Here is a 13,394-nt window from a genome sequence, read left to right as displayed (position 1 = left end):
AGATTCAAGACTCCAGCAAAGAGTGTAAATGAGACAGAATTATGTCTATAATACCACCTTGCCCCCGCCAACCCCCAGCACAATGCAGATGACAGCTTTCTGGAGAAACTGCATTTCAGAGCAAGATTCCCTGAAATTTTCCAGGCACTTTCATCCGTGGAAGAATTCTATAATCTGGATCGGGACATTGAGGGATCCGCCAAGGGCCGGAAAAAGTTTGTCGAATCAGAGTGTCCTGAGAAGGAGAAGTTCCCCCAGGAGTGGAAGAACAGGACAGGCCTGCAGCGCCTCTGCATGATGAGAGCCATGCGGCCCGGCCGGATGACCTACGCCACGAGGTAGGGACAGGGTGGTGGCTGTGGCCAGGCCAGCAGGGCTGAGCACAAAGGCCACCAGTCTATCGTGATGGGAGCCTTTGTACCAACAACCAAGATCCCATGAGGCCCGTTGCTCTGTGTTTGCCATGTATTGTCTTAATATCTAAGTGGGCCATTTGGGACGAGGTGCTCATCAGTATCAGCACTGGGAAGGATGCCGATCACATGTAATGTGGCAGGAGATGCGAGATCCCGAGGACAGATGGAAAGAGCATGCTTGGCAGGAAGAACACCCCTTTCATTACAAAGGACTGAGAGAGGTGGGTGTGACTGTAGCAGAGGTGGTAAAAGCGAGGCAGGAAATTGAGCAAGGTTTTGTCTCATGACTTCCACTCCCTCTGAGGAGTAGGAAGCAAGATCTCGCTGTGTTTGTGTGAAAGGGGAGGTGGCAGTGTTGGAGATTCGAGGAATGTGCAAAAGATCTGAAATAGGATCTGTGAAAAAATGGGAGCCGGCTGACCAGGGAAACTCAAAGAATTCCAAGCGGCCTTGAGGGCCACCTAGTGAGATCCTGCATTTGTAGGGGCGCCAGCCTTCACCACTGGATGATTTTCTGCAGCTGCATCCAACAGCCCTAGGGTAGATTCAGAGCATGGATTCCTGGTGGAATAAGAGTTAGGGAAGGGAGGTGTGTGGTACTAGCAGGAGAATGATTAAAAGTCACAGGCCATGCAGTCTACAGAGACGGCGAATTAGCAGCTGCCTGGGGCTGCAGGGTAGGAATAGGAATTCTCTAAACAGGCAGGAGAATCTTATTGCAGGCTTAAAATGTTCTAGAACTGGATTATGATGATGATTACAATTCCGTGAATTAAACATTATTGAATAGTATACTAAAAATTGGTGAATTTTATGATATGTTGATTGTACCTCAAGAAAGTTTTGTATTTTGGGGTTTTTTTTGCGGTACGCGGGCCTCTCACTGCTGTGGCCTCTCCCGTTGCGGAGCACAGGCTCCGGACGCGCAGGCGCAGCGGCCATGGCTCACGGGCCCAGCCGCTCCGCGGCACGTGGGATCCTCCCGGACCGGGGCACGAACCTGCGTCCCCTGCATCGGTAGGCAGACTCTCAACCACTGCGCCACCAGGGAAGCCCCAAAAAAGTTGTTTTTTTTTAAAAAAAAAAAAAAAAGAAAAGAGGAATTTACAGGCCATGGAGGCTACACTGAATTGAACAAGACTTGTAGTGACAAGAATAAGGGGATGATAAAAAAAGAAAGAAAGAAAGGAAAAAAAAACCACCAGGGATGCCAAAATACTGAAAATCCTGGATTTGTGGCACCAATACAGGTAAAGAATAAGTTAACTAAGGATAAATTACTAAAAGAACTATAAGGATGGAAAGCTTTGGTCAGAGAGTGAGATGTTTCCATTTATGGTTTCAGACATAGAAAAAGTTCCCAAGCAACCACAAGGATGAGGATGTGGCCTTGGAATCAGGTGGCTGACATGGGGAAGAATTGAAGATTGTTGAGAATCTGGAGGATTGTCCACAGGGATGCTAATGTCACTCAGGCTGGTGGAGAGACAGTCCATGAGCCAAAGTCCAAGTGATGAGTGAATGAGTAAAGGAGCAGTGGACGCCATTGATGTGCAGGGGTCGCGGTGGTACAGTCAGGGCAAACGAGCCTCATTGGAGCCCCACGAGTGGGAAAGAAAGGGTTTAGAAGTAATGGTCATCCGTGAGCAGGGCCGTGATCCCAGCTTCCGGTACTGAGAATGAGCCCAGCTGAGAAGGGTACAGGGAAAATAGTGTCCTTGCCGGGAGCTTTTAAGGCCAAGAGTTAGGCCGGATTGTCAGAAAGTGGTCACAACTGCAAGGTTTTGTTGAGCCTGAAATGGGACATAGGAAAAGGAACATTGATAAGTGGAGTAAGGTGAAAGGAAGCACAGAGAATGATAGAACGTGAGGGACTAGAAGCCCGGAGGGCCTTAAATCATGGATAGGGATGGAGGATCCCAGGGATACGACGTATGGAGGGTTTAGCTGCCTGCAAGCTTCCGGAAGGCTTCTGATGCGTGGTGGTGATGTGACAGGACATCCCAGCTCCACAGAGGAGTCAGTGGTGGCCTGGCTGGATGGGGATCCAGAAGGAGCCCTGATCTAGGTGAGCAGGTGCACAGCCGGCGGCAAAGGTTGTAAGTGCCGACTTAATCAGTATTTAGTGCTTGACGCTGGCGCTAGCTCTGTAACTGCCCAGCCATGATCTTGAGTACATCCTTCCATTTCTATAGACCTCTGTTGCTCAAATGTTATTATTCTGTGACTGATACACACACATGGACCTTCTTTTTTTCCTGGCAGAGATTTTATTGAGGAGAAGTTAGGAAGCAAATACGTGGTGGGAAGAGTACTGGACTTTGCAGCCTCTTTTGAAGAATTGGGACCAACCACTCCCATGCTTTTTATCCTGTCTCCAGGGGTGGACCCACTGAAGGATGTGGAAAATCAAGGTAAGAAAACCTCATTATGGAGCCAAGGCTGCACCAGCCCCACGCACCGTCACTCTGCATCTGTCAGATTCTCTTTTCCTGAGTCAAGGCTCAGTTTGCAATGCTTGTTATTTGTATTAACCATACAGAAATCAGGGTAATTGCTGAACCAACCCCAGGGGGTCATGAACAGAGGGAGGTCTGCTCTGGGATATAAGGTAGCAGGTTCATGAGGAGACCTTGTCCCACCCATTACCCTTCCTGTGGCTGGAGAAGTTATTCTGAAAAACAAATACAGTCCTTTTACAGGCTCCTAGTGCCCTCAGGGTGAAGACCAAACACCTTAACATGGCTTACAGGGAGCTTCGTCCTCCAGTCCCTCCCTATCTCTCCAGCCTGTTTTCCATCATTAGTTTCCTATTGCTGCTGTAACAAATTATCAAAAACTTAGAGACTTAAAATAACACTAACTATTATTTTACAGTTCTGGAGGTCAGAAATCATACACGGGGCTTACTCTCTCCCCCTTTCCCTCATAAGGACCCCTGTGACTCTATCAGGCCCACTTAGATAACCCAAGATAGTCTCCCCATCTGGAGGCCTTTAACAACATCTACAGAGTCTCTTTTGCCTGTAAAGTCACGTATATTCACAGATTCCGGGATTTAGAAAATGGGCACCTTTGGGCACTCCTTATTCTGCCTACCTTTCCCTACTCCCCTCTTTTTCACTCTACATGGAAGCCATTCCATTCTCCCAAACATTCTGTTCCCCTCTGGCATCCCCTTCACCAAGTTACCTTCTACTCATCCTTCAGATACCAGTTTCAATGTCACCACCTCCAGGAAGCCCTACTTGATTTCCAAGGTGCTGGGTACCCCTCCCCATGTGCTCTTAGAGCACCCTTCTGTCTATATATCACATTGTAATCATCTAGTGACTACTATGATATCTTCATGTGAGAGTGAGAGCTCTGGGAATAGATGTCCTTTTCAAGGTAGTATTCAAGTTTCTATCTCTGTATTTTCACATGCTAGGCACTCAGTAAATAAATAGATTAAATAGGACTTCCCTGGTGGCACAGTGGTTAAGAATCTACCTGCCAATGCAGGGGACATGGGTTCCATCCCTGGTCTGGGAAGATCCCACATGCCACGGAGCAACTAAGCCCGTGTGCCACAACTACTGAGCCCATGTGCCACAACTACTGAAGCCTGTGCGCCTAGAGCCCATGCTCCACAACAAGAGAAGCCACCGAAATGAGAAGCCCGCGCACAGCAACGAAGACCCAACGCAGGCAAAAATAAATAAAAGAAAATAAATACATTTTAAAAATATATGTTAAATAAAGGGATGGGCAAATAGATGACTAATCAAAACTATAAAACTAGCAAAACTAGGGAGTTCCCTGGCGGTCCAATGGTTAGGACTCCATGCTTTCACTGCCATGGCCCCAGTTTCAATCCCTGATCAGGGAACTAAGACCCTTCAAGCCTCGTGGAGTGGCCAAGGGGAAAAAAAAAAAAACTAGCAAAACTACACATGTTGCAAAGTTAAATAAGGACTCAGCAGGTTTCTACAGAGCCAGGTCTTTATGGATGAGAATCCAGACCAGGTAATACACCTCCATGAACAGTCTATTACTCCGTGTGTAATGAAAGGAATCTACACCTAGTGTAGAATTAGAGCCTGGTGTTTGTTTGCCTCTAAAGAATAGATGAGTTCTGTATAAGGAAGAGAATTATCTTATTCACTAATTTAATGTATATTTTTGTAATCTCCTAAAAAGTTCAAGTAACATATTTTTAAAATACCTATAATAAAGAATTTAAAATGAAAAGCAATAGTTCTCAGCTCCAGCCCTTCCCACACCCAGTCCCCCTTCCCAGACACTGGGGTTTTGCCTATTTTTGAATTTATTCCTTCTGACAATTGCTTCTCTTTTTCCTACTAATAATTTATATCACTATTTCTGAATTTATCAAGTTTCAGTTTCTATTTATTCCCTGGTATGAAAAATAAGAATTTAGCTCTCATTACTGCCAACCAATTGGCTTCATCCTAGATTTGGTAGCATAAGTCATCAGGAAAAAAATCATGGGAAGTAAAATTTCTGAATCCTTGGGTGTCTAAAAAGACTTCAGTTTTGCCCACATACTCTTTTGATCGGTCTGCTAGGTCCAAAATGATTTTTACTCAGAATGTGTCCACACTGTTCAGTTGTCTCCTAGAATTCAGTTTTATTCATATGAGGCCATATGCTAGTAGGGTGCTATTCTAACCTTGTTTCTTTGTTGGTGACCTATTTTTATTCCCTGGAAACTTTAGGGTCATCTTTCTACCTTGTGTTCTGACATTTCATGAGCTGAGTTAGGTGTGGGTCTTTTTCATTCACCTGCCCAGCACTCAGCCTGCCTTTTCAAGTGGGAGAGTCACGCCTCTCTTTATCTCTGGAAATTTTATTCTATCATTTTTGGTAAATATCACCACCATTCAGCAAGTTGCTCATGCTGGAAACCTGGGAATCAGTCACCCTAGACCCCTCCCCCACTACCTATCACATCTAGTCCTATTGATTCTACCTTCTAAACGTGTTTCAAATGAGTCTAATTGTTTCATTGTGTCTTCCTCCTCTGAGTCACCACAGTCTCTCACTGGACTATCACAATAGCCTCCTAACTTATGCCGGTTCTCCTCCCCCACCTGCAACTTTTGCTGCTCTTACAGCCAGACTCATCTTGCTGAATCTCAGAGCTGATTGTTATCTCTCTCCCACTTAAATCGCTCTGGTGGTTCCCCACTGTTCTCAAGGTAATGTCCAGTACTATAAACATGGTCTCTGACCTGCATGGCCTGGCCTTTCTGTCCAGCCTTGGATCTTACATTCCCTCAGACTCACACTTCTCTGGCCACATGGCTCTCTTAGGTTCTCCATCATGAGCCCTCCTGGCCCAGGGCGTTTTCTCAAGCAATTCCTTTTATCTGAAATACTTCTCCCCAGCTCTTCAGTCCAATGCCTGCCAATCCTGCAGGGATCAGCTCCTCCTGACCTCTGCACAAGCCCATTTGGTTCCCCCTTATACATATATTTGCTTCAGAGCATTTAATACAATTCTAATTAGACCCTTCTTTTACAATTTTAACTTACATTTGCCTACCTGCATGTCACTAAGATCCTGGAGGTCAAGGACCATGTCATCTTGCTCATCATTTTCTTAACAGTGCCTAAAAGCGTAACTAGCACAGAGAGGTACTCAGTAAATATCAGTTGAATGCATTAACAAACGAATGAATGAATGAGCATAAGAACTGTCGTTATTGCTATGTTATTCCTGACTTTCACTTTTTCATAGATTCTGTATTCCTTCTGTCCCATATAGGTTTTATTCCTTTCATAATGACAAATCTAGTCTCCTCATTTTTATGCAATATTTTCCTTTTCGGAAGCTTTCATATACCCTGTTTATGAGCAATTTCCTACTATTCTTTGCCAATTGACCCCGAACTATTATTCCATCATGTAGTTTGAAGCTTTCTGTCATTTCAGGCAAGCTGACCCGTCCCTGAACTGTATTGGTTATTTGTCTCTGAACACATCATCTCAGCCCTGCCCTTGGCTTCATCTTAACGCATATTTCCCTACCAGAGGCAATATTGCTGTTCATCAGCTAGAGATTACCTGGGCACCTGTGCCTCTTTCTCTCTCTCTTCCTCCCCCTCTGCGTTCTGGATGGTTTGATTCTTTTTCTCATGCACCCATTCATTTAGAACATAAACTCTGGTGACATCATGTCATCACATCTTGGATCTAATCATTCTGCCTGATGGACTCCTATTCTGAGGTTTGGAATCCAAACAACTGACTCCCTTTCCCCTGTGTCCCCTAGGCCCCCGCTTATTCAGGAAACTTACTGTCTCTGTGCTTGGGCAGAGTCTGTGCATCAGACTCCATCAGACACTGTTTTACTCCATGTAGACGCAGGCAGAGCTTGGCAGCCTTTCCCACCTTTGAGTATGGGGTCTATGCTCTTAATGCCTTCATTTCTCTATCCCCTTGTTTCTTCATGGCAGTTCTTAATATTGGGAAGGGTTTTGAACCCCTGGGAGTCAGATGAAAGATTTTGTTCCCCCATCCTCATTCCAGCCCTTCTCCCGAAATGCATGAACCCACAGACACAAAATTCTATGTATGATTTTGGGAGTTCCCTAAGCTTCTGAAGCTCATCCATTGACACTTGGTTAAGAATCTGTGCTTTTCTAAGAATCTGAAAAAGAATAGATATATGTTCATGTATAACTGAATCACTTTGCTGTACACCTGAAAGTAACACGACATTGTAAATCAACTATACTCCAATATAAAATAAAATTTTTTTAATTAAAACAATTTTTTTAAAGAATCTAAGCTTTTCTGGCAGTTTTGTGCCTCTTAGTCTCCTCCAAGATTTTCCTTCCTCAACAATTTTGAAGGAGGAGGAGGACAGAATTCCATCCACTTTCCTTGACCTATTTTTTTTTTTTTTTTTGCGGTACGTGGGCCTCTCACTGTTGCGGCCTCTCCCATTGCGGAGCACAGGCTCGGGACGCGCAGGCTCAGCGGCCATGGCTCACGGGCCCAGCCGCTCCACGGCACGTGGAATCTTCCCGGGCTGGGGCACGAACCCGTGTCCCCCACATCGGCAGGCAGACTCTCAACCAGTGCGCCACCAGGGAAGCCCTTGGCCTATGTTTTAATATGAACCCACTTCCACCCACCCGCACAGCATTCCTTCTTGCCTTCGCAGATTAATCCTTTACCTTCTCTCTCTTCTCATCACCTTCTTCCTGAATGAGCCACACTTCCTTATTTGCACGATTATTATTGCTTTTGCTTCATCTAAAAGCAATCACCCATCGTTTCCAATCACCCCCAATACCTTCCTCCCAGGGTTACTGTGAAGATAAAAATGAAATCTCAGATGTGAAAAGGCTTTGAAACATTAAAAGTACAGTAGCATATTGTATGGCATTAAAATGATGATGATGATGCGTCTATTCTTTGAGGCAGCTCGGTTTGCTCCTTCCTTTACATCCTTTTGTCACATCCTTTCAAAGCACCGCATCGTCCTCGGCCTTCCCAACAGAGGACCTCCCCTTTCCACCCTTACAAGGCACCTTCTCTGGTCCTTCTTTGACTTGACTCTTGCATGATCTTGCTTGGTCTCCATCCTCCTTTGTCCAATTGCCTGGCATTGACAAAATGTTTCCGTTTCTCTACCACTTTGGCCTTCCGCTGCCTCCTCTTCCTCTTTCCAATGTGCTGGTCTGAAGGAGGAGCTCCTTTAGATTTTTGTCAGCCTGCTACCAGGTGTGTTCAAAGAAACAGTTTTCAATTCGGTGTCTTTGCAGCTAGATTATCCACACTTTGCTTGAGCCTCTTTTTCATCGTTCCTGACTCCATTCTCTTTTTCTTAAGCATCAGTTGAAGTTGGCTAGGATGGAGCAAGTACGGTCTTTACAGAGCAGCTTCAAGGCCGGCAGAGCGTAGTTTCTATGTGGAGGGACACTCGCCCATCTGTTCCTGTGCTGGGGACGGGGGACACCTCTGCCTCTGAGAGGGGGCTGTGCAGGGATGGGGTTGGGACAGGGATGTGCGCAGAGGCAGATACAGTGGCAGTGCATGGGAGGTGTCCTACCAGATGGCAGATGTTTTGTCGGGCGGGAGCAGTAGAGAGTGAAGCAGAGCGCGGAGCGTAAGAAGCGGGGCGGCCATTAGGGAGTTCCGGGGGAGAGGGGAGCGGGTAACATGGACGGCTTCTGGGCGTGAAAGATTACCACAGTCTCACAAGACTGAGACTCATCTGCTTGTGGTGGCACCAGTTCACTCGGCGCGTTACTTTTTCTCTTGTATTAACGCCTAGACTTCTCCAGGGTTGTGGTTTTACAAAAGTTGGGGGATGCAGACGTAGAGTGGGCAATGGAGTGAAGAATTTTATAAGATCAGGGCTCAAATGAAGGATTATTGGGTCCATCTTAAAATAAGAGGGAGGTAAAGATGAAGGTTAGAAAAAACAGAGGAGCCAATGGACTGGACGTTTCGCTGACATAGAATAACATGCGAGGAGGAGTAAGAGAGTGAACAATCTGGACAGCAGGAAGTTAGAGTTGTGAGTAAACGTGAGAGAATGTGTCAGACGTGGGAGAGTTCGCAGGGATAATCAAGGCGTCGGTGCAGCCACTGGGAATGGAAAACAGACATGGAAAGAAGTTCTTTGGAGATGAGGAAGCACGAGGCTGGGTGTTGGCTGAGTCATCCATAATGGCATTAAAGCTCACCAAGATAATGATGAGACAGAAAATATGGAATATTTTATTTTATTTTTTGTGGTACGCGGGCCTCTCACCGCTGTGGCCTCTCCCGCTGCGGAGCACAGGCTCCGGACGCGCAGGCGCAGCGGCCACGGCTCACGGGCCCAGCCGCTCCGCGGCACGTGGGATCTTCCCGGACCGGGGCACGAACCCGTGTCCCCTGCATCAGCAGGAGGACTCTCAACCACTGCGCCACCAGGGAAGCCCATAAATATGGAATATTTTAAACCAAGTTCCAAAACCCCTAATAAAAGTGACTCATGCTGGGAAGTTTATAGAAGGTGGAAAACATAAAAATTAGTAGGCAATGTAGCCAATAGCATGTGCTTTAGAAGAGAGCACGTGTTAGCATAGAGTATTTATTTTTCTCTTTCTGACTTACTTCACTCCATATGACAGACTCCGGGTCCATCCACCTAGCTACAAACAACTCAATTTCGTTTCTTTTTATGGCTGAGTAATATTCCATTGTATATATGTGCCACGTCTTCTTTAGCCATTCATCTGTTGATGGACACTTAGGTTGCTTCCAGGTCCTGGCTATTGTAAATAGAGCTGCAATAAACATTTTGGTACATGACTCTTTTTGAATTATGGTTTTCTCAGGGTATATGCCCAGGAGTGGGATTGCTGGGTCATATGGTAGTTCTATTTGTAGTTTTTTAAGGAACCTCCATACTGTTCTCCATAGTGGCTGTAGCAATTTACATTCCCACCAGCAGTGCAAGAGGGTTCCCTTTTCTGCACACCCTCTCCAGCATTTATTGTTTCTAGATTTTTTGGTGATGGCCATTCTGACCGGTGTGAAATGATATCTCACCGTATGCTAACACATATATATGGAATCTAAGAAAAAAATAAATGTCATGAAGAGCCTAGGGGTAGGGTGGGAATAAAACACAGACCTACTAGAGCATGGACTTGAGGATATGGGGAGGGGGAAGGGTAAGCTGTGACAAAGTGAGACAGTGGCAGGGACATATATACACTACCAAACGTAAAATAGATAGCTAGTGGGAGGCAGCCGCATAGCATAGGGAGATCAGCTAGGTGCTTTGTGACCACCTAGAGGGGTGGGATAGGGAGGGTGGGAGGGAGGGAGACAAGAGGGAGGGGATATGGGAACATATGTATATGTGTAACTGATTCACTTTGTTATAAAGCAGAAACTAAGACACTATTGTAAAGCAATTATACTCCAATAAAGATGTTAAAATAAATAAATAAAAATTAAATTAGATTAAATTTTTAAAAAAGAGAAGTGAGCACATGAAAGGTTTTTCATACAAGAGTGGAGAAGAAATAGCCTGCAAGTAACAAGACAAGGCTAGAAGGATGTTCCCCTTCCTCCCAGGCCCAGGGGAATGTGGAGCTAGGCGGAGGGCCACGGAGGCTGTAGTGTCCTCAGAGAGACTGGAGCTCGTGGAGGGACGGCCACCAAGATGCTCAGGGAGGTTCACAGTGCGGCCCAGCTCCTGGTGACACCACCGTACGGGGCGCTGGAAGGAAGATCCGAAAGGGAAAGAGGAGCTGAAGGCAGGGGGGTGGGGGCATGGAAGCCATAGCACATGGAATTCGAACTAATCTTTAGCTAAGCCCTCTTTTCCTGCACCCTTTGTCTGTGAACAAAGAAAAGAAGTAGGGTCTTTGTGAGCAGAAATGTCACCGAGGCTATCTAATAATCCCAGCATCTTTATCCTGTTCTTTTTCTCTGGAATAAGTTGTTCATATTCTTGGCTCTAAAGCTGACATCACATCTATTGCCAGCTAGGATTTATAGAGTTTAATAAGGGTATTTGTTGGGTTCATCTCAGTTGAATCTGTAATAACTATTCCTCACTACAAAAAGTCATCATCTTGTTTGGTCTTGTACAGTTAAAGAACACACTATAGGGTTTTTTTAGTGCTTTAAAGACACATCCAATATTGACAGTGTTCTTTAAATTTTCTTGCACAAGTATCAAACTGCAACTTCAATTTTAGTTCCCCTGAAACTAAATTTGTTAAGTACAGACTTCTATTCTTTTTCTCTTTTAAATTTCTCCTCTTTTCTCTTGTGCACCTCACCCTCTTAGAAAAATTGCTTGACGATTCCTTCATGGTATTACACAATTTTTGATCCTTTTGTCTAAAGAATATTATGTAATTTCTCTAAACTTTATTGGGTTGGGTGAATAGCTGGTGTCCAAGCAGAATTGGCTGCCTCTATTAAGGTTATTTCTTTGTGTGAAGTCTTTCTTGGGCTTGCAGAGCAACTCTTGAGCATCAGCCTTGCTCCAGTGACCCAGCTGTGACATGTGCGTTTGCGTGGCCGTTCCCTCACTCCACTCCCAACAGTGAGATACAAGCATTCACACCTACGCAGCCAAGCCCCTTCTTGGCTGGCCTGTTGCCTCTCTTCACTCTAAGTCGTGCAAAATGACGAGAGTAAAGGTTCTATGTGGTGGGAATAACAGGGGAGAGGCTCATATGGCATAAAGTACAGGAAGCCAAACTACCCAAGTCCTGCCCCTCTTGGCCTCACCTCCCAGTAAGCTTCCAGGGAAAATATATATTATTATTAATATATTCAGGGGACAAAGCACGTTAGACCTGGCCACGCCCACACGCTTGCTACTCTTGGAGCCTTTCACTCTCTAGGATGGTGGCCCAGTGCCTGGTCTTCAAGTTGAGGCTGCACAGAAGGGCAGCAGCACATGTGCCGACTCTTGGGGACGTCAACTGAAAACAAAAGCACGATGTGAGAGTTGTGAGTTAAGTTTTATTGGGGGCAAAATGAGGACTGTAGCCCGGGAGACGGCAACTCGGAGAGCTCTGAGGAGCTGCTCCAGAGAAGTGGGGGAGGTCCGTGTGCACGTGGTTTTGGTGAAGGGGGGGCATGCAGTCAGGCGCACGTGTTGGCAGAAGAGCAGACGTCACCGTGAAGGACTGGGGTGCTTTTCTAGATACGAGGATACGCAAGAACTGGGCTCGTAAAAGCTTCTCCTGAGAATACCTAACTATCTGAAGCCCTGTTCTGCCAGTTCTTCCCAGAGCACAGAGGGCCTCCTTCCTGCTCTCCACCCTGAACTCCTTTCATAGGGTGTTGAAGGTCAGCGGCTACAGTAGCTAGTGACTTAACCCTTGTACAGGCAGATGGCAAGCGCCGGTTTTTAGTTGGCAGGGATTAAGTGAGGAGGGAGGGGTGAAGCATTTTGTCTAGACAAGTGTTTCCTTCTCTTTGGGAACAGAAAGCTGGAAGATGCAGCAGCCCCGCCCCGTGAAGGAAGAGGGTCCGTGTGTGAGGTCGGGGTGCACGGCTTCCCGCAGCCTGCGATGGGGGAGCCGCGTGGACGTGCGTTTCCTCGCGAACACTCAATGGCGTTAGAGGCGATAATGACCACCCTCTGCCCCTTTTAGGTAAAAAGCTCGGATATACCTTCAACAGCCGGAACTTTCACAATGTGTCTTTGGGCCAAGGACAGGAGGCAGTGGCTGAGGCTGTGCTGGACCTGGCTGCCAAGAAAGGCCACGGGGTTCTTTTGCAGGTACGCCCCCTCTGCCCTGCTGGGGTCACTCTTGACTCCGTCCCCGGGTCGACCCCCGCAGTCCCTGGGCCGCCCTTCCTTCCGTGCCCTCGTCCCTGACTTCCCAGTCTTCTGCCTCCAGTCCTGCCCCGTGTGTCCTGCCCCTCACCCCAGCCTCAGTGCCCTCCCTCTGCCCCCACTGGTTTCAATGGCACCCCGTCCGGAAGGAGGCCTGTTCTCACAGCGCTGCACGCTCAGGAGGCCGGCGTTCAGCTGGAGGCTGAATCCAGTGGCGGCTGCTCATCTCTTCCCAGGCGTTCCACGCAGCTCTCCTCTACTCTGCCTTTCCACGTGTCACGTGTTACAGGCTCTTCATTACATGCGTGACTAGAACATCACACGTGTAACCAGGACTGAGCCTCTTCACTGAGAGTTCATGCTGGGGTCGGGAATCTGGAACACCTACCATTGTAAGAGTACCTACAGCACTTCTTGTACACGTTTCACTAAACATGTACACGAAGTAAAGGCTACCCCTCCCGAATCACGGCCTGTCCTCTTGTTCCCGTTTCCGCAGCTTGCATGGATCCTGAGGCTGTCGGGTGCAGAGCGGGTGGCTGACTCCTCTCTTCTCCCGCAGCCACCTCTGTGAGGGCACCCATGGCTACGGGGAAACCACTTACGCTATGGCTGTGTCCTTCTCTGCATTTTCTTAGGGAAAGAGACGTTCC

The 13,394-nt window shown here is 46.8% G+C and overlaps 1 protein-coding gene across 1 annotated transcript in view; it reads left to right on the top strand.

Annotated features, from left to right (window-relative positions):
- The window catches only part of DNAH9 (dynein axonemal heavy chain 9), a 263,407-nt gene that overhangs the window by 228,651 nt on the left and 21,362 nt on the right, over positions 1 to 13,394 (top strand). Inside the window, 3 exon segments of the mRNA XM_067021483.1 lie at positions 145 to 338; positions 2,682 to 2,830; positions 12,557 to 12,684. Coding sequence (XP_066877584.1) covers positions 145 to 338; positions 2,682 to 2,830; positions 12,557 to 12,684 — 471 coding nt within the window.

The sequence above is a fragment of the Kogia breviceps genome, chromosome 19 (genome assembly GCF_026419965.1).
Source record: "Kogia breviceps isolate mKogBre1 chromosome 19, mKogBre1 haplotype 1, whole genome shotgun sequence".
Taxonomy (NCBI): domain Eukaryota; kingdom Metazoa; phylum Chordata; class Mammalia; order Artiodactyla; family Physeteridae; genus Kogia; species Kogia breviceps.
Note: the sequence above shows the minus strand (reverse complement) of the source record. Positions and strands in the feature narration are given on the sequence as shown.